The sequence below is a fragment of the Seriola aureovittata genome, chromosome 7 (assembly GCF_021018895.1).
Source record: "Seriola aureovittata isolate HTS-2021-v1 ecotype China chromosome 7, ASM2101889v1, whole genome shotgun sequence".
Taxonomy (NCBI): domain Eukaryota; kingdom Metazoa; phylum Chordata; class Actinopteri; order Carangiformes; family Carangidae; genus Seriola; species Seriola aureovittata.
This window is the reverse complement of record NC_079370.1, coordinates 5,823,226-5,842,514: the sequence shown is the minus strand read 5'-3', so window position 1 is coordinate 5,842,514 and position 19,289 is coordinate 5,823,226. Positions and strand designations below refer to the sequence as shown.

Below are 19,289 nucleotides of genomic sequence, written 5' to 3'. Positions count from 1 at the left end.
AAACAATTTTAGAAGAGAAATATAAGAAAGAAAGAAAGAAAGAAAGAAAGAAAAAAGAATCTTTCTTTCACTGCTTGGACCCCCTAATAATAATGACAACAGAAACAATATAAATACAATATATAAACATAAAATAAATATACAATATATATATGTAATATGTAATATGTATGGAAGAGGATTAGGGCTACACAGAAAAAAATGTGGCCCTAATCCTCTCCTATAATGTATATGTATATTTATATGTAAAATGCTATGAAATAGGGTGTGTGTATGTATAATTGAATATATAGATTAAAAAGCACATGTATTTGGACCTTTTGCGGGAGGGAATCTGCCCGTTCTCTAACGCGTCTGTTTGCAGTGTCCCGTCTTCAGCCACGAGGTGGCGGTAATACACCTGGTTGATGGAGGTCCGCCGCCAACAGAAGAAGAAGAAGAAGAACCAGAAGAAGAAGTTGAAGAAGAAAGAAAAAGTAGAGTCGTTGTGTTCACATCGATCAAACGGAGTTGTTAAACTTTAACGAGGATTTTTCATGTTTGTTTTCATCTGGTTCGAGTTTCCCGCCGGTGGAGAGGTACCGGAGAGCAAGCGGAGGAAGGCGCGGATTTAACGGTAACGGACCGACACACGGGGCTGAGTTAACCCGTGTTATCACATCAACTGTCCCTGACTCGGTTTTTACAGACGTTACGGATTTTAACACAAAATGTCTCCGAAACATCACCGAGGACTTCCGAGGGTCTAGTTCCTCAGGCGCCGTTAACTGAGCGCCGGTGTAAACCGTCCTCTGTGACCCGGGATTTAATTTCCTCTGATTGTTGTGAGTGTGTCGGACATCCCGGGTAAATCCTCAACGCTGTTTCAAACATCTGTTTTAATTATGAGGAGAAGAAGAACATTTCACTGCTTCTTCTTCCTGTTTGAAGTTTTTATTGTAGTTTATCATAATATTCATAAAAGCGATTCTCTTCATACTTTCATATCAATTCAATTCAATAAACTATTTGTCGCCACGAGGCAATTTAAAAGCCACAAAGATTAGAGATTAAAAAACACAAAAATACACAACGAAGAACACACAACCAGAGCAACACACACTGTTGACATGAAGAAAAAACAATGACATGAAGAAACAGCATCTGTCTGTGTCTCTGTCTGTCTGTCTGTGGGTCTGTCTGTCTGTCTGTAGGTCTCTCTCTCTCTGTCTGTCTGTGGGTCTCTCTGTCTCTCTCTCTCTCCATTATAAATATACTAAATGTTAAACCTATAAACTCAATGTATCCACAACTGAAGTTAGTTTTGCATGTGAACCAGCCTTTGCAGGAGGAAGTTTGCCGTGGCATGTGACCTGGAAGGAATAAAGTTTTAACTTTTTAAATGGTCTGAGGATCCCTGGAGATAACGGTGCGAGGAGTTTGTGTGAACGGACCCAGGTTGGAGAAAGATGGGGGATTTTTGGAAATCTGACGCCATCAGGTTTGGGGAATCTCAGGAAAGGCTGGACACCATTTTTTCCATGGAGATGATAGGTTCTCTTTAGAAAAATAGGTGGAGCTTCCACCTATGAAGGAGGGATGGCTGACTGTAGTGTCGTTTCTTCCGCCGCGATGATGTGAAGATGATGATGGAAAAAAGTTTATTACAAGAGCCTTCTTGTAATCTCCTAATAATCCTAATAACCTATAGTGGCACAGAGCCAACATTTATGCCCAAACATGGTCATTCTATATGAAGATAAAAGATACCATAAATTCTTTTATGTAAACCAGATGTCAGCTTTAGGAATGTGTGAAAAACAGGAAAGGATGGGGTGCTCGTCCCACTTCTGACACCTGACTTTTCACCTAGGGTCTTCTTCTAAAAACACTCCTATCCTTAACTCACATAGCCGCTGGGACACAACAGTAGGAAGGTGCTCAGGCACTCTGTTTTCAGGTTATTCTCTTGTTGAAGAATGAACCCTTTTGCATTAACTGTGTCCAGCTCTGTGAGTTCTTCTCTTTGACTCCAGTAGATGTGCAGCTGGAGTTGGTGAAGAGGTCCAGACCTGGACTTCTGACCTCCAACATCTCTCTCTCTCACTCTCTCTCTCTCTCTCTCAGGACATGAGTTCTCTTCTCAACATGGAGACAACAGGAGATCCAGGAAACGGCCTCAGTCAGCAGGTAACACAGGGGGGTCAGGGGTCAGGGGTCCTGGGTCCTAGTCCACCGTGGGTTTAAGTCGGAGGTTTCAGACTCTCAGACAGGGACCAGGTCTCCTGAGACTGACAGGGCCGCCTGCTTCCCGTCTCACCTGGACAATTTGACATGTGTTAAAGGAGGAGACTCTGACATCTGACCTCTGACCTCTGACCTGAACACATCTCCGTCTGCCTCCTCAGTGCTGCAGCTGTGTCTCCTCCTCGTCCAGATGTTGGTGTGTGGACTGTAGAGAAGCTCTGTGTGACGACTGTGTGGTGGCTCATCGCAGAGTCACTGTGACCAGATCCCATCGGATCCTGAACCAGAAGCCAGATCAGTCCACTACAGACCAGTCCACTACAGACCAGTCCACCACAGGTCAGTCCACCACAGGTCAGTCCACCACAGGTCAGGACACCACAGGTCAGTCCACTACAGACCAGTCCACCACAGGTCAGTCCACCACAGGTCAGTCCACCACAGGTCAGGACACTTTGTGTTTTCATGTGGTTGCAGGATGTTAACGATGTTAACGATGTTTATCTGTTTATCTTCTCAGGAGAGATCTCGGCTCCTCCCACCAAGTTCTGCAGACATCACCCATCTGAGCCGCTCAAACTCTACTGTTTCACCTGTTACCAGTACACCTGTAGAGACTGTCAGCTGATGGCTCACATGAACCACAGGTACACAGTAAACAGAAAATATGTAGAGTGTGATGTCACTGAGCTTTAAGCCCGCCCCCTTCTAACACCTTTACATGCTGTTGTCTCTGCTCTGACTCCACCCCCTCCTCAGGTATCAGTTTGTCACTGAAGCACTGGTCAATATGAAGAAGCAGCTGGAGGCCTGGGTTCAGCCAATCAGAGCGCAGAGAGAAACAGTGAGGCGCAGCCTGCAGGACATGGAGACTAGGTACAGTCTGAGGAGAGTCCTCCAGACCTCCCCAAGTCTGTGACGTCACAGTCTGAACCCCCTGAATAAAGACCATGATGCATTGCTGCTGTGTTCCAGGCTGCGGGACATCGCCCGGGGGGAGAGTCAGCTGAAGACGGAGCTGCAGAGTTCTTATAAGATCTGTTCTGAGATCCTGCAGAAGAGGATGAGAGACATCCTGGAGGAGGTCAAGGTACTGTCCAATCACTGTGCTCATGTCCTGGTGATGTCAGAGCAGCCAAGTTGTGACATCAGCTGGTGATGTCAGAACACTTAATTGAACAATTATAATAATCAATTAATCATTTTTGTCTTTTTTATGCAAAAAAAAAAAAGGAAAGACGTTTCAGCCTCTTACAAGATAAACTGAAAATCTTTGGGTTTTTGACTGTTGGTCTGTGACATCAGAACTTTTCACTCTGGTTTGATGTTTTATTCACTAATTGATTAATCAGTTAATAAGAAAATCAGTTGCAGCTTCAGTCACAGTGTTTCGCCCTCTGAAGTCTTTGCTCAGCTGCTGAGAAATGTTTCCTCTTACACAGCAGGTTTTCTGACCTTGAGAAGCAACAATGATCATGTGAGGGTGAATCCGGCTGCGTCTTTATCTCAGACAGGTTTTGTTATTTTGAAACTGAAGATAATTCCCTGTCAGGGTCGTTGTCGAGCATCAGCCCGTTCGTGCACAGTAGTATCCTGCTTGTTTATTTTTCATTTCAAATTCAGACTCGCACAATATCAGCTTTGTCTGTGCAGTCTTTCATGTTTTCTGTCATCAGTTACTTTGCTAATATTTGTTTATTAAAATGACTTCAATAGACTTCATATATCTGCAGATTCTTTCTTTGTAAATGATGATGTCAGAAATTCCTCCGTAGCAAAAACCTTCAGACTCTCAGAAGAAACTGACATTAATGGAGGAGCGCTGGTTAATGAGGAGCGGTGGTGTTGCTCAGTGTCTCTCTCTCTGTCTCTCTGTCTCTCTCTCTGTCTCTCTCTCTGTCTCTCTCTCTGTCTCTCTGTCTCTCTCTGTCTCTCTCTCTGTCGCTCTCTGTCTCTCTCTCTGTCTCTCTGTCTCTCTCTCTGTCTCTCTCTCTGTCTCTCTCTCTGTCTCTCTCTCTGTCTCTCTCTCTCTGTCTCTCTCTCTCTCTGTCACTCTCTCTCTGTCTCTCTCTGTCTCTCTGTCTCTGTCTCTCTCTCTGTCGCTCTCTGTCTCTCTCTCTCTGTCTCTCTCTCTCTCTGTCTCTCTCTGTCTCTCTCTCTCTGTCTCTCTCTCTCTCTGTCACTCTCTCTCTGTCTCTCTCTGTCTCTCTGTCTCTGTCTCTCTCTGTCTCTCTCTCTGTCTCTGTCTCTCTCTGTCTCTCTCTCTGTCGCTCTCTGTCTCTCTCTCTGTCTCTCTCTCTGTCTCTCTCTCTCTCTGTCACTCTCTCTCTGTCTCTCTCTGTCTCTCTGTCTCTGTCTCTCTCTCTGTCGCTCTCTGTCTCTCTCTGTCTCTCTGTCTCTGTCTCTCTCTCTGTCGCTCTCTGTCTCTCTCTCTCTCGGTCTCTCTCTCTCTCTCTCCGTCGCTCTCTGTCTCTCTCTGTCTCTCTCTCTGTCTCTCTCTGTCTCTCTCTCTCTGTCTCTGTCGCTCTCTGTCTCTCTCTGTCTCTCTCTGTCTCTCTCTCTCTGTCTCTCTCTCTCTGTCTCTCTCTCTCTCTCTCTCTCTCTCTCTCTCTCTCTCTCTCTCTCTCTCTCTCTCTCTCTCTCTCTCTCTCTCTGAGCAGAAGGCGTCTCAGTCAGAGTGTGTGTGGATCCAAAGGAGGATGGAGAAGCTGAAGAAGCTGCAGGAGAAGCAGCTCTTACTGACTAAAACCACAGACAAGGCCAGAAACATCCAGGAGCTGTCCGCTCTGTTCACCTGGTCGGCACATGTGAGACCCTCACCTGCTGCTCAGCACACCTGTCACCACCACACCCTCTGGACAATCCTCTCATTAGATCATGTTTTCTCTCTGGAGCTGCAGGTGAACTGATCATAGAGCAGAAGATAAAGAACCAGTTTGACCTGGTCCTGGTATTTTCTTTCTCCAGATCAAGTGTCAGCTGAAGGATGTTCGAGACCAGGACCCGTCTCCCCCTCAAACCATGTCCCAGCTGCAGGTCCTCGTTGACGGGAAGACTATGGGAAACCTTTTAAACTTTGGTGAGTTGGAGACGCTCCTGCTGCAGGGTTCTCATGTGTCTTCGCTCTTTCAACAGTTGTATATGAACAAAGTTCCTCCACCAGTCAAAAGTTTTAGATCGCTGCCATTTTCCCTGTTTTTACTGAAAGTTCAGCAGCTGAAGTTCAGTGAGAAACTTTTGGGTGAAGTTGCCAAAAAATAAAAAATAAAACAAACATCGAAGTTGGAACATTTTCAGGGATGAAGTCAGAGATTAACGGCTTCCCTGCAGCAGTGGAAGTGAATGATGGTGGATGATGACAATGATGGTGTCACTACACCCTGTGATCATCACCATGACAACACTGTACTGCAGGAAGTAGGACTGTGTCCTGCTGGCAGAGTGGAGGGAGACAGACAGACTGGTTGGTCAGGACCGGAGCTGGTCTGGATGAACTGGACTGAAGGTGGAAGTGACACGAGTGTGAACTTCTGAACTTGTCTGATTTCTGTTGTAGAGAGAAGGACAAGGAGTCACACATTTAGATTCACTGATTCCTTCTTTATTTCTTCTTTGCTTTAATTTCAGAAACTCTGAGACATTGAATTCAATTTCAATCTGTTGAGCTTCGACAGGAAGGGTTTTGTTTTTCCTGAGTGACATCTCTGTGAACGCGTCGCCTTATTCAGCAACTAGCAGTTTTCATTATACGAATAATGAAATCAGGCTTCTGCCAATTAAAGATCAAACTCACTGTCAACAGTATTAAGACCTGCAACGATTCATTATATTAATAATAGTAATGAACTTTATTTGTAGAGCAAGATGCAGCTTTTTGACAAATATAAATGGAGGAGTTAAAACAGAAATCATTAAAACAATAAGAGCTGATCAAAAGCTAAATCGAAGAGGTGTGTTTTCAGTTGTCGTCTACGGAGGCCGAGAACGGCCATGCCCCTTTTTTATTTTTGCACTGTTTTTTTCTTTTTTTTGCACTGTTTTCTCGTTATAACGACTTATTATTTCGTTATCTCGATATAACAAAGATCATTTTCTCATGATAACAAATTAATTATTTCGTTATCTCGATATAACGAAGGACAGGTGTGATGATTGTGTGCTGGATCGGACCAATCCTCAAAAGGGGCATCGCCGTTTTCGGCTTCCATAGTCGTCCACTGAGCCCGTCCCTATAATATTTCTCAGGGTGCTCCACAGTTCAGGTGCATATTAATGGTAAAGGCTGCTTCCCTAAATTAGTCGATTAATCGATGAGTTGATCCACAGGAAATTAATCAGCAACAATCACGTCATTGTTTTAATGTTTTTTAAGAAAAAAAATTTGACATTTGAAGACGTCACTTTGGTCTGAAGGAAATTATAACAGGCATTTTATTTTACTATTTTCTGGCATATTTTTTGTAAAACAAAGGGATGAATTGATTTAATTGAATAAAACACCACAAACTGGATTGTTGTGTCGTTAAAGTCGTCAAACCGTCCATCACTCCAAAGAAACATGAGAACCACATCAGTGGTTTCACTGTGTGATTAAATGTCGTGGGCCCATCATCAGTTTGTTGCTCTGATGAGTCCCTACGGGCTGTTCCTGATGACATCGCGTATTAGTTGCCTTTTGATTGGCTCTGAATGTCCTGATGTGAAGATGATGAACTGTAAAGTGGCAGTTGATTGGTTATCAGCTGCTGACGCTTCATTGTTTTTGTTCCAGGTGAACTTAAAGTTACATGGATCCCTTTCTCTGTCTCACAAACCTCCAATCAGAACACTCCAGACACCTCCAGCCCCTACCCTGCTGTCACCCCTCCCACCTCCACCTCTCTGGCACCTTCCTGCAAGACTCTTCCCCAGACTAGGACCACTAATGACACTGCCTCACTTGTTCCAGTACAGCATCCCCCTTCGTCTTTGTCATCCTTGTCCTTGCCCCCCCCTCCCAAAACCAGGACCTCTACGTCCAATCAGTCGTGTCTGCCTCCCTCCTCCTGCCCAAACCTCAACCAACCAACTCAACCTGTTCAGTCTCAGTCCTCCTCGACTCTGACGTTGGTGTCTCAGCAGCTGCCTATCAGGTCAGGTTTGTCCCTGTCCAAAGCTCTGTCTCCATCCTGTACTGTTCAACTCGTCCAACCGGCTGTAGTTCTGAACCAGCCCACCCTCGTTCCCCTGATCACAGCTCAAACTCAGACTGTGTACCAGGTGTCCGGCAGCTCCGTCGCCCTCTACCCAGTCATGCCTCAGTTGCCTCAGTTGCTGCTCTGTCAGACTGTGTCTTGCCCTCCGGTCTCAGGAAGTTGTCAAAATCTTCCTGCAGCCTCCGCAGAAAACTCAATCTCTGTTGGACAGAGCCACACAGCGGCGCCAAACCACTGTACTCTGACAGATGAAAGTTCTGCTGCGCACACTCGACTTCTTGCCTCCCAGCGTCTAATCTGTGATAGTGCACCTCATCCGTCCTCTCTGAAACACCAGCCGCAGAGTACAGTGGTGATGGCGGAGGCGGACTCTGCCTGTGATCACAAAGTGCCAGAGGAGGCAGCGAAGCCGCAAGAACCCGCAGAGAACAGACCGACCTCCACAGTTACTGAAGGAACCAAACCTTCAGGTAAACCGTCTCTACCTAAAACAGAAGACAGAGATACCGAAGGACCGAGCGTTGGTGGTCTCAGTCCCTCCACAGAGAACAAGCCAACCTTCATGGTGTCTGAAGGAACCAAACCTTCAGGGAAACCGTCTCTACCTAAAACAGAAGACAGTGATACCGAAGGACCGAGCGTTGGTGGTCTCAGTCCCTCCACAGAGAACAAACCAACCTTCATGGTGTCTGAAGGAACCAAACCTTCAGGGAAGCCGTCTCTACCTAAAACAGAAGAGAGGGATACTGAAGAACTGAGCTCTGTGATTGGACAGCAGAACTTCAATCTGAGGCGACGTCAATCCAAAGTGTCTCTGTTCAGATTGCAGTTGTCCCAGCCCCGACCTGGATGTCCCCGACCTGGTGTCAGTCTCCCTGTAGAGAACATACCGACCGTCTCGGTGTCTGAGGAACCCAAACCTTCAGGTAAACCTTCTCCACCTCAAACAGAAGACGGAGATACTGAAGGGCCGAGCTCTGTGATTGGACAGAAGGACTTCAGTCTGAGCCAATATCAGCCTAGAGTGTCTCTGTTGAGACTACCTTTGTCCCTGCCCCGACCTGGACGTCCCCTCCCTGGTTTCATTCTGATCCCTGGAGACACTGAAGATGAGGTTTATGTGGAAGAGGTTGGTGAAGACTCTCAGGTACGAAGTCGCATGTTAATCATGTTTAGTCCAAACAAACTTGACAAAGTAGGTTTTAACAACGGGATGAGACAACTGTTGCTCTGCTGTGTTTCAGTCCTACGTTGATGATGTCTCCGATGACTTATGGGATTCCACGGACCCTCTGTCGTCTCCATCGTCTCCTGTGACCCTGCAGATACTTTCCTGCTCTGCTTGTGGATCTGCTCACGCTTCAATAATCTGTTTGTCCTGCAGCCGAGGATACCACAGAGACTGTCACCTTCCCCCTGTTGGACCTGACATTTGGTAAGAATGACTTTACCACTTGTTGCTGTGTACCACAGGAGGTAGAGCGGTTCGTCCACTAATCGGAAGGTCGGCGGTTCATTTCCCGGCTCCTCCAGCGTTCGTGATGAAGGGAAAATACTGAACCCAACACTGACCCTGATCTAACAGCAGTGTCTGAGAGTGTGTCTGGTAGTAAAGCGCAGTGTGAATGGGTGAATGTGGCTTGTAGTGTAAAGTGCTTTGAATTGACGATAAGGCTAGAAAAGCTCTATATTATATTGTCCATTTACCAATCAATACTTAATATTAATATCTTAAGGTTACACTTTGAAATGTGTCTTGAGGTGCACCAGGGCACCACATTAACAGCTTTTAGTTTGAAACCCATCACTCTTGCTGTGCTAACGTCTGGTGTTTCTGAATCGCTGCTGACCCTGTTTTATTTTGAAAACTCTGGGGTTGTGTTTTATTTTGAAAACTCCGGGTTTGTGTTTTATTTTGAAAAGTCCGGGGTTGCGTTTCAGTCTGGATGGACAGAAACTGAGACTTTTGGAAACAATGACAGACGCCCACATTCGCCTCCTGATTGGATCTTCTCAGTCTCGGGTTTGGGTTAGCACATGCTCAGTGTACCTGAATGCTCCTGTGGCTCAGGAGGTAGAGTGGGTCGTCTACTAATTGGAAGGTCGGTGGTTCAATTTGATTGGTACAAACATTCACTTGGACTCGAGGATGAACTGGTAAGATTTTGGTGGTCAAAGGTCATGGTGACCTCACAAAACCTGTCTTTGGCCATAACTCAAGAATTCATCCACTAATCGTGACACAATTTAACTCAAAAGTCTATAAGAATAAAATGATATTTTATATCCAAAAGGTCAAAGGTCAACTTCACTGTGACATCTTAATGTTCTGGTCATTATTCAACACTGTAACTCTTGAAGGAGAGACTATGACCATGTTTCCTGACACTTGTCCGTTTGATGGAGGAAACAACAGACGGAGGAGATTCTAGTTTCTGCTAAAATAAAATCACTTTATGTCCCAGTTACAGAAACTTGGTTAAATCACTTCCATTCAGATTGTCCTCACACTTCACCTCTGTCCTCTGTGTCTTACAGGTCAGAGTGGATCTGTTCGTTGTGTCAGGACCTGTCCGACCCCTCGGACCCCTACAGCTCTGAAAGGCCACAGAGTCCACAGAGTCCCTGCCTCAGTCTGCTGGACCAGAGGGTCAGAGTCCTCACACACACAAACATGACATTGATCAGTGATCAGTTGTTTCGCTCTCATACGTTCTCTACTGTCTGTGTTTCAGAGGTGTGAGAGTCTGCTGCTGCAGCTGAAGGTTGAAGGCTGCACTCCACTGTCTGAGGTCAGTTTATCCATTGTCCAGTAGCTAACGTTAGCTTAGCATACATATTAACAATGAACAATAAAATCGCAATGTGTCGTTTCTTAACAAACATCATCACCATAGACGTGCCATCAAAGACCTGAACCAAGTCCTGTCACTTCAGATCTTACAACTGTTAATGTGGCGCACGTTACTGGTCGCCCAAAAAAACAGCTCATAGAAGACTGCGTGCTCTTACTTTGAAAAGTGGAAATGGCGTTGTTAGTAGTCGATCACGTGTTTTCCGAAAGTGGCCGAGTGATACGAGTGGAGTGACGGAGAGTTTGTCTCAAAACTAAAATGTGTAAAATTCAAATCCACAAACGAAGAACTGAGATCCACAAATAAAAAACTGATTCACAAATGTTTGAAAGTTGTAAATGTTCAGAAGATATTCATGAATGAATGAATGAATGAATTGAATGTGTTCACAGATGTGGTTTACACATTTCTGTTTGGTATTTGTGGAAGGTGTTTTACATTTAAACGAACAGTCCACCTCTATAATCCAGTGTGTGATTCCTGCCACTCTCTGATCTATCCATCTGAGGGCGCTGTTCAGACACCGAGCGCTCATCAGCTGATACAGCTCCAGTGTGACCAATAGAAAACCGTCCTCTTCTGTATCGTCTCATAAATGAAGACAAACCATCACATCCACAAAATGTCTGAATCTGGTTTTTAGAAAATCTTCAGCTGATGTTCCCGCGTGGGACTGTCAGTACATCTGGTTTAACAGTGAAGGCAGCAACTGCTCTTATTGTGAAACACATACAGGAAGTGATCGGTCTTTATCCTGCAATAACAGCAGGAGACATCGCCTCAAACCAGCAGAGCTGAGACTTTGATCTCAGGTTCAGATGAGACTGGAATTAGTTCGTCCAGCAGGTGGCGCTGCAGCAGAGCGAAGCGCACACACACACGCACACACACACACACACACACACACACACACACACACACACACACACACTAATGTTTGTGTTTGTTTACAGGTCGGTGATGTTTGGTCTCGTCTGACGTTGATCTCGGAGCGTCTGACTCTCCGTCGCTCTCCTCATTATCGAACAGCTGCAGAGTTTCTGTCGGACATCTGGCGTCTGTTCAAGGCGACATCGTCCTCTCAGGTGTGTCCACCTGCTCATTCACTCATGATGCTTCATGTATGGATTTCTTCCTCTTACACTCTAGGGCTGGCCGATACGATTAATATCATTATCTCAATAAATGCCTCATCGTTATTTCTTTCAGCTTTAGAGGCTGATTTTTGCTCCTGAGTGAAAGTTGAAGAAACCAAACTGTTTTAAACTGTTCTTTTTAGTCAGAACACGGCAAACACTTTCCAAACAACAGAACATTTAAAAACTCTGAGGTACAAACATTCAAAATATGATCAAATATGCATGATTGATTAAATCAAAATCCTTCTCAGTCCTTTTTACTCAGCAAAGTAATTAGAAAATGAGGTTCTGCAGTGTGACACGCGCATGTCACATGATCAGACTGAAAAATAAATTAAAATAAATAAACAGACAAAGAAGATTTGCACTTATTTGTTTACTCTGCTCCGTCTACTGTAAATAAAATCACATGTTTATGATCTCAGGAGGTTCCACGACATCACCGTTCACCTGTCTGCTGCACCAGAGTCAGAACCATCACACATCAGCTTCAGTAGCTCAGTGTGAACCCAAGTCTAAATGCTCAGAGTCAGAGCTCAGTGTTTATTGGTGAGTGGTTGGTGATTGGTCGTCTGACCTGTCAATCATCCTTCTCTTGTTCTTACAGGACGACCTCGTCCTGAACAAACTGCAGGAGACGTTTCACCTCAGGTTGAAGGAGACGTTCAGTTCAGAGCTTCATCATCCACCTGTGACACCACCCAGCTCAGAGAGGGGGGAGAGGTCTGCAGACCTCCACCAGGACCCCCCAGACACAGACACCAACCAGTCCAGACTGAAGGACACCAGGAAGAGGCTCAGAGACTTCCTGACTCTGATGGGACCCTCAGGAGCCAAGAGGACGAAGACGGACAAGACGGAGGAGTGAGTTTAATGGGATTGAGCTGAGCGGGCGACCAGGAAACCCCGAGGTGGATTCTGTGTTGTACAAACTGACCTGGACTCGTGGATCATGACTGAGGGATGAAGAAGTTTTGATTCGTTCATCCAAAGTTTTTCTGTCACTGTCTCTGGCAGTTATTACTGTGAGACCAGAGGTCATGTGACTAAGACCATTCTGATCCTGGTTCAGACTTCCTGGTCTAAACTGGTCGAAACCCACAAACCACGAGGCGGGAAATCTGTCAGGTGACGTCAGCAGCTTCTCTCGTTAAATCGCAGCTCGTTAATCACAGCAGGTTCATCTGATCAATATTATTTCACTGAGTCCAGATGTTCAGAACTGAGACTGTGAGGAGATTGATCTTTGATCTGTGGCTGACTGATCGATCAATAAATAAAGAGTTTGACAACAGCTAGAAACAGTTCACTCCTTTGCACAAACACACACTGTGACAGTGAGGTCACATGATCCTGAACGTCACATCAGGGCTGATCCAGATGTTCCAGTGGTGAAGTGGAACCAGTTGATTAAGTATTTCTTCTTCGACCTCACGACACGTCAGAGGAAAACATCCTCGACTGAAACTTTAATAATCACTAATCACTAATGATCAATGAAACGACACGACAGGAAGCAGAACTGCTCTGATCTGTGGACGCCAAAATAAAACGTGCACATCTGTTTGTTCACAAACACATGAGGCTTTACTTGAATTGTATTGTTGATTTTTTTTCTCTGATCATAAACTTTGTGTTAAATCTTTAAGAAGTTTCGTTCATCCCCCAAAACGGAGACGACTGGCCGCCGTATATCTCCAGTCGTTCTGTAGAGTCTTTTCCTGTGGTCTTCCTCCTGTTTCCTTCTTTTAAACGTTTTTCTTTTCGTCTTATTCCATATTTTATATCTTTTTTTGAACATATTTGATGCTTCAGTCAATGGTGGGATTGACTGTTTACTGTCGCTGCAATTTTTTCCCAAATCAGGTTTTTCTTCTTATTGTTTCACTGTTCGCTGAATTTCCAAAGTAAAACTTCCTGTAACTTTTAGTTATTACATTTTTTATTTGAAGAGAAAAAAAAACAGGTCATACATGTACATCTCGTCAAGTCTTATCATCAAAGCATATATGGAAAGAAAATAGGTTAAAAAGATAAGGAAGGAAAAAAACAAACAGAATCAAAATTCCTTCATTACAAAAGCACCTATACTCTCTATCACAGCACTCTGAACAGGTACTGATACTACCTGCATTTATAGGTAACGTATGTATCTGGAAAATGAGAAATGATAATTACAAAATAACATTAATAACCGTAATAATAACGAGCTTATGTGCCCCATGTTCATCTTCCTTAGTCCATGGTTTCTCCTGTGAACATTACCTTATTGTGGGGTGATAACAGCGATGACAAAAGCAACAGTAAGTCTAATAAAAATAGTAATAAAAATAGTAAATAAAATAAAGATAGCTTGTTGCATACATGTATAACACTGATGAGAACCAGATGAGTGGAGTCAAAAACCAGGGGGGAGGGGTTCTCACTTTAACCAGCATCTTGCCGATCAGTTGCTAGATGATTGGTTCAGACTTTCCAGTTACTTTCAAACTTATCTTGTTCCAGCTTCAGAATGAATTTTAGCTTCTCCATTATGAAAATATCCTTAACCACTTTGATCCAATCTTCGACTGTAGGAGAGTCTTTTGCCAACCATTTCCTTGTGATTGCTTTTGTACTTGCTAATAGTAAAATATTTTACATGTATTTGTTTTCAGGTCCCTTAACAGTGTCCGGTCTCAAACCCTGATGGGATCACTATTTTCATGATTTTCTCTATGTTCAATTTGATTTCTTCCCAATATTTTGAAATGACCGGGCAGTCCCAAAACACATGAAGATGTGTTGCCTTACTCTCACCACAGGATCTCCAGAGAGATTTACTTCCTCCCAGAGAAGTCCTTTGTGCTGGAACAATAAAAAACATAACTATGTTTTTCCACCCAAATTCTCTCCAAGGCGAAGAGGATGTACCCCCATGTTTCCATCTGCATCGTGATGTTACTCTCTTTCTCCCATTTCTCCTTTATATATGCAGTTTCTCCTCCTTCTAGTTCTTGCAACACCTTATATATCTTTGATATGTTTCCACATCCAGGGTCTGACCTGTAGCTGAGAAGAAATATCTTCACTAGTCCCAAATTAGTTTGTTATAATTCTTCCTTTTCCATTATTTTCTCTAGGTAATGTCTGACTTGTTGCAGTTTGCCCCTTTCATAGAGGTCAATATGTTTTATTAACCCTTTATCAGCCCACTGTTTAAATCTTACATCCATCCTGTTTGGTAAGAAATCTGTGTCATATCCTATCATCTTATCATCCAGTATCTTGCGACACCATGATCCCCTTTATCTTATCATTGTGCCTTATCCACTGACTCAAGGGCTCTATAAAGATGGCAAATAAGAGCGGGGATACAGGGCAACCCTGCCGACATCCCCTTATATCCCCCTTACATCCCCATATATAATATATATATTATTATAATACATCCATGGAGTGAACGGAGGTCAGCGGTTGCTCAGTCGGCCATTTTTATTATTTTGAAAGTCTTAATTTACCCAGAATTCATTGTACCATAGTTCGATTTAAAGTAGTCAAGAACTAAACTGATTTGTGCAGCATATGAATTTAGACCAGCTGACCTTTGACCTCCAACAAGTCGATCAACAGAAAATTAAACAGCAGCTGTTTTGATCATGAATAATTTTTCTGACTGTGAGACACAAACTGCACGTTAAATATTTATAAAACATGAAGAAGAGTACAGACATGTTCTCACACAAACCACCTCAGTCATTATTGATTAACTATTTTGATTGGTTGATTAATCAGATGTTCAGAGTGTAAATAAATGAAAGTGAATTAAGGTTTATTTGTCGTTGCTCCTGATAAAACAAGTATCAGTAAAACAAACTGAACTGAACCTGCTCCTCACAGCCAGCAGGGGGCAGCACGTCAATGCTGCCGTGATCACACAGACCTCAGGAGGATCATCATCATCATCATCATCATCATCATCATCATCATCAAAGGCCTGAGACCAGGACCAGTGTGAAGCCCAGCAGCAGAGTTCTGAATCAACTGGTAACCCAAACTTAAACCTGACTCTAAACTGGACCTGTTTCTAACCTGGACCCTCACACTCTGTGAACTCAGTCCAGCTCTGATCATCACCACTGTCGACTCGACATCCACCAATCAGACAGAAGAGAAAAACTGACCAACCACAGACTGAGGGGTGTGTCTGACAGCTCTGAGACCCCGCCCACACAGTCTATATAAAGCCCAGAACCTGAACCAGGACGTGCAGACCCTGCAGAAGCTCACAGTCCAGTGTTTGCAGACCAGTCCTCAGTCCTGATGGTGGTGGAGCTGAACAGCAGGGTGGAGGTGATGGAGGGAAACCAGCAGAGAGTGGAGGCCAACATCCTGCTGCTGGGGGCTCACAACGTCGGCAAGTCTGGTACGAGATCTTCACATCTGACAGGTTTCCTGAGGGAGCGGGAAATGTCCATCAGATGCCACTTTACACCATATTTCATATTAATTCATTTAAAATTAAACAGTATTTAACTAAAATATATAAATATGTATAAGTATTAATATGTAAAGTCTTCTAGTTTCTGTCTGAAGGTTCAGTTGTTGTGATATTCTTGTTCTTGTTCTATTGTAAATGATCAGATTTATTTTTAGACATGTTCTAGTCGTGTTCCTGTAGTTTTCAGTCTCTGTAAATGTAAATACAAACGATAAATATTATCAGGTTTAAATTCATCTGTTTTCTTTGTTTAATCTTCAGTTTAGATTTTGATTCATCTTCATTTAGTTTCTGTCTTTTAGTTTTTTATCAGAGCTGCTGGATCTTTTTTAGATTTAATTAATCAGATATAATTGATTTTTTAAAATTACATTTTTAAACAAAACCTCTGTGGTTCCAGATGTGAACATCTGCTGGTTTCTTTAGTGGTTCTCAACCTGAGGTGTAGGACCTCTCAGAGAGACAATCAGATGATTGATCAATGATTATTCAATCAATGTTGTTCACTGAGATTCAAACTGGAGATAAAATATTTTATTCAGCTTCACTTTCAACATGTTGTTGTTGTTGTTGTTGTCGTCGTGTATTATTAATCAGTTTCTCTCCCTGCAGCTCTCACTGTCAGATTTCTGACCAGGAGATTCATCGGAGAGTACGGAGACATCGGTGAGAGAATACTGCTCTGTGATTGGTCAGAGGTGTCTGTATGTGCACTGTGATTGGCTGGTTAATGCTCTGTCAAAAACCCTCTGACCTCATGTTTGTTTTTTGTTGCTGTTGCAGAGTCGGTTTACAGCCGAGTCGACAGGATCGACGGTCAGAACATCTGCTTTAACATCTGGGACTCTCAGTTCACACAGGTGGGAAACACACACATACACTCACACACACACACACACACACACACACACACAGGGAAGCTGTCACAGCTGCTGTTTATAAAAACTATATCTAAGGTTCATTCTTGACCCTTCAGCCACACCTCATGGCCTTCATCAGCAGGCTCAGTTGTCATGGAGATGGTTCAGTTGCTGCGTGGATTTCAGGTCACATGACAGCAGGTACAACCACCTGTTATTACCAGTAAGGCTCCACATTCATGTATATTTATCCATCACCATGACAACTGAAATTATTTTGTGTCGTTTTAATGTTTAGCTTCAAATGTTGGAAGATGCTGTTCTGTCTGAAATCATCACCTCTGACCTATGACCTCTGACCGACTATAATAGTTAATCATTTAGACTCTTATTTTGAAACTCCCCCCTCAGTGTTTAAATGTAGAGACATCAGTTTCTCTGCTTCACCTGAACAGTCAGTTTAAATGACAGAGCAGCTGCAGTCAGACTCAACCTGCTTCCTGCTCCTCAGGCCGGGGAGAAGCAGCTGCAGTGGGCCGACGGGATGATCCTGGTCTACAGCATCTGCGACCGCGGCAGCTTCGACGTGGTCCGGCAGCAGCTGCAGCAGATCCGCGGCGGCAGGAAGCCGTCGTCCGTCCCGGTCCTGATCGTGGGGAACAAGCGGGACCTGCAGCGGTACCGGAGCGTCTCCAGCGAGGAGGGCCGGCTGCTCGCTCTGTCGCAGCGCTGCGGCTTCTTCGAGGTGTCGGCGGCCGAGACGTACCACGGCGCCCTGCTGGTCTTCCACCGGCTGGTCGACCTGGTCAGAGAGACCCGGGCCCTGAGGAAGACCAACGCCGGAGTCCGAGGGATCGTCCGCAGCGTGTTCGGAAAGAAACGAGCCGAGTAGAGGAGGAAGGTTCAACACGTGAACGTTCTTTACCGAGTCTGACGTGAGCAGATACCGGAGCGTCCGCCTCAGCAGAAAGGTCAAAGGTCAAAGGTCAGGGACGAGGTGGTCAGAGGCATGTTGAGAGGAGCGTCTTCATTTGAAAGTGTGGAGGGAAAGTTGGTGAAAGAAAAGTTGTAGAAATGATTCAGAGACGAGAGGCGGCTGCTGATTGGACAGAGGGAAAGACTGAGCTAACTGCTGATTGGACGGAGGAGTTCATACTGAAACATCTCAACAACCCTCAGACGGACTGATGTTCATGATCCCCAGAGGATGGATCCCTCTGACTCTGGTGAACCTCTGACTTTCCTCTAGCGCCACCCTCAGGGTCACATCTGTGGATTTTGCTGAAATGTCTCAACAACCATCAGATGAACTCAGACGTTCATTTTCCCCTGAGGATAAACTGTCATAACTTTTCCTGTAGCGCCACCATCAGGTCACTGTTTTCAGGTCTCTGGTTTATAACATGGTGAATAATGTTGGTGAAGATTAAACCTGACAGACATCAACGCATCAGCAGCTCGTGGACAAAGTGTCACATTCCTGCTACTCAGAGGATGAACCCTCCCACATTGCAGCCTGTAGGAGGCGCTACAGCACCACAAGGCTTCACTCTGCAGACACAGGTGACCTGAGGGAAATCATGTGACCTGATCAAGCAGCAGGCCGATGAAGTGACAGAATAGTTATTGATTAGAATATAACGATGTCATTATGAGGTAGTTGGAGCTAAAGAACCTGAGGGAAGTTCAAATGCAGATTTGTAAATTTTTACATGTTGTTGTTTCTGTGAAAATGAAATGAATGTCACTGATGATGAAACAGACGAAGAGGCGTTCAGAGACGACGCTGCCGATCAGTTTGTAAACACGTTGTAAACAGACGATTTTTCTAATAAAAACTGAAGAGAAACTGAGTCTGCCTTTGATCCTGATACAAACACAGTGAGGTGAAGCTGTGAGTCCAAGAAACTTTATTGAACACGTCGCAGGTCGACAGCTGCACAACATTCAAACACTTTGATCTTCTGTCTGTGAAATAATGAGAATAAACTTGTCTGATTTAAATAACATGTTTAAACAGTTTGATTCAGTTCAGTCTCATGTCATCAGTCAACACTGACTCTCTGTCTCTCTTCGTTCAGCACAATAACACATTAAAGGTCCAACCTGTCACCTTTTACTTAATTTATAACCTTTAATATCACCTTTAAAACCTGTTTCCTTCAACAACAACCAGCTCATCACTGTGAACTCAGCTGTTACACATTTCACCGCTGTGTCACTGTCGTCATGTACGGTGGCTCTGAGGAGCCAAACAACAGGTCAGATAACACCAGGTTTATTATTCAGCTCAAAGAACATGTCGTTAAAATCAATGTTTTCTGTGTTTCCTCCTGTTTTAAAGTAAATGTTCAATATCTTCATATATTCAACATGATCATATCGACTCACATTTAACACTTACGCATTGTGAAGAAAATAAATATGAAGCTGGACTGTATCATAGAGAACTGTTGTCTTTTAACTAGAACTCACTGCTGTTTGTTTATTGTTTGTTTGTTTGTTTATTGTTTGTCTAAACTAACGATCCGATG

At 44.1% G+C, this 19,289-nt stretch overlaps 2 protein-coding genes across 5 annotated transcripts; both read left to right on the top strand.

Moving 5' to 3' along the window:
• The first annotated feature begins 309 nt into the window (after window positions 1-309).
• On the top strand, window positions 310-13,344 carry trim33l (tripartite motif containing 33, like). 4 transcript variants are annotated; one of them, XM_056380773.1, is made up of 15 exons: window positions 310-616; window positions 2,107-2,169; window positions 2,388-2,565; window positions 2,626-2,640; window positions 2,747-2,873; window positions 2,986-3,102; window positions 3,202-3,316; window positions 4,887-5,033; window positions 5,194-5,305; window positions 6,998-8,568; window positions 8,666-8,856; window positions 9,960-10,071; window positions 10,157-10,213; window positions 11,230-11,361; window positions 12,023-13,344. In XM_056380773.1, the coding sequence occupies exons 2-15, from the start codon at window positions 2,110-2,112 to the stop codon at window positions 12,281-12,283; spliced, it is 3,195 nt and encodes a 1,064-aa protein (XP_056236748.1). In that variant the 5' UTR covers window positions 310-616; window positions 2,107-2,109; the 3' UTR covers window positions 12,284-13,344. The 4 variants fall into 4 exon arrangements, with proteins under 4 accessions (XP_056236748.1, XP_056236747.1, XP_056236749.1 ...); XM_056380772.1 differs by having other exon boundaries at window positions 2,626-2,655; XM_056380774.1 differs by lacking the exon at window positions 2,626-2,640 and having other exon boundaries at window positions 2,388-2,580.
• Window positions 13,345-15,374: 2,030 nt separating this feature from the next.
• On the top strand, window positions 15,375-19,195 carry zgc:171704 (Ras-related and estrogen-regulated growth inhibitor-like protein). Its single transcript, XM_056380778.1, has 4 exons — window positions 15,375-15,820; window positions 16,508-16,561; window positions 16,679-16,755; window positions 17,267-19,195. Exons 1-4 carry the CDS (start codon window positions 15,718-15,720, stop codon window positions 17,645-17,647), a joined length of 615 nt encoding a protein of 204 aa, XP_056236753.1. The 5' UTR covers window positions 15,375-15,717; the 3' UTR covers window positions 17,648-19,195.
• Window positions 19,196-19,289: the final 94 nt, after the last annotated feature.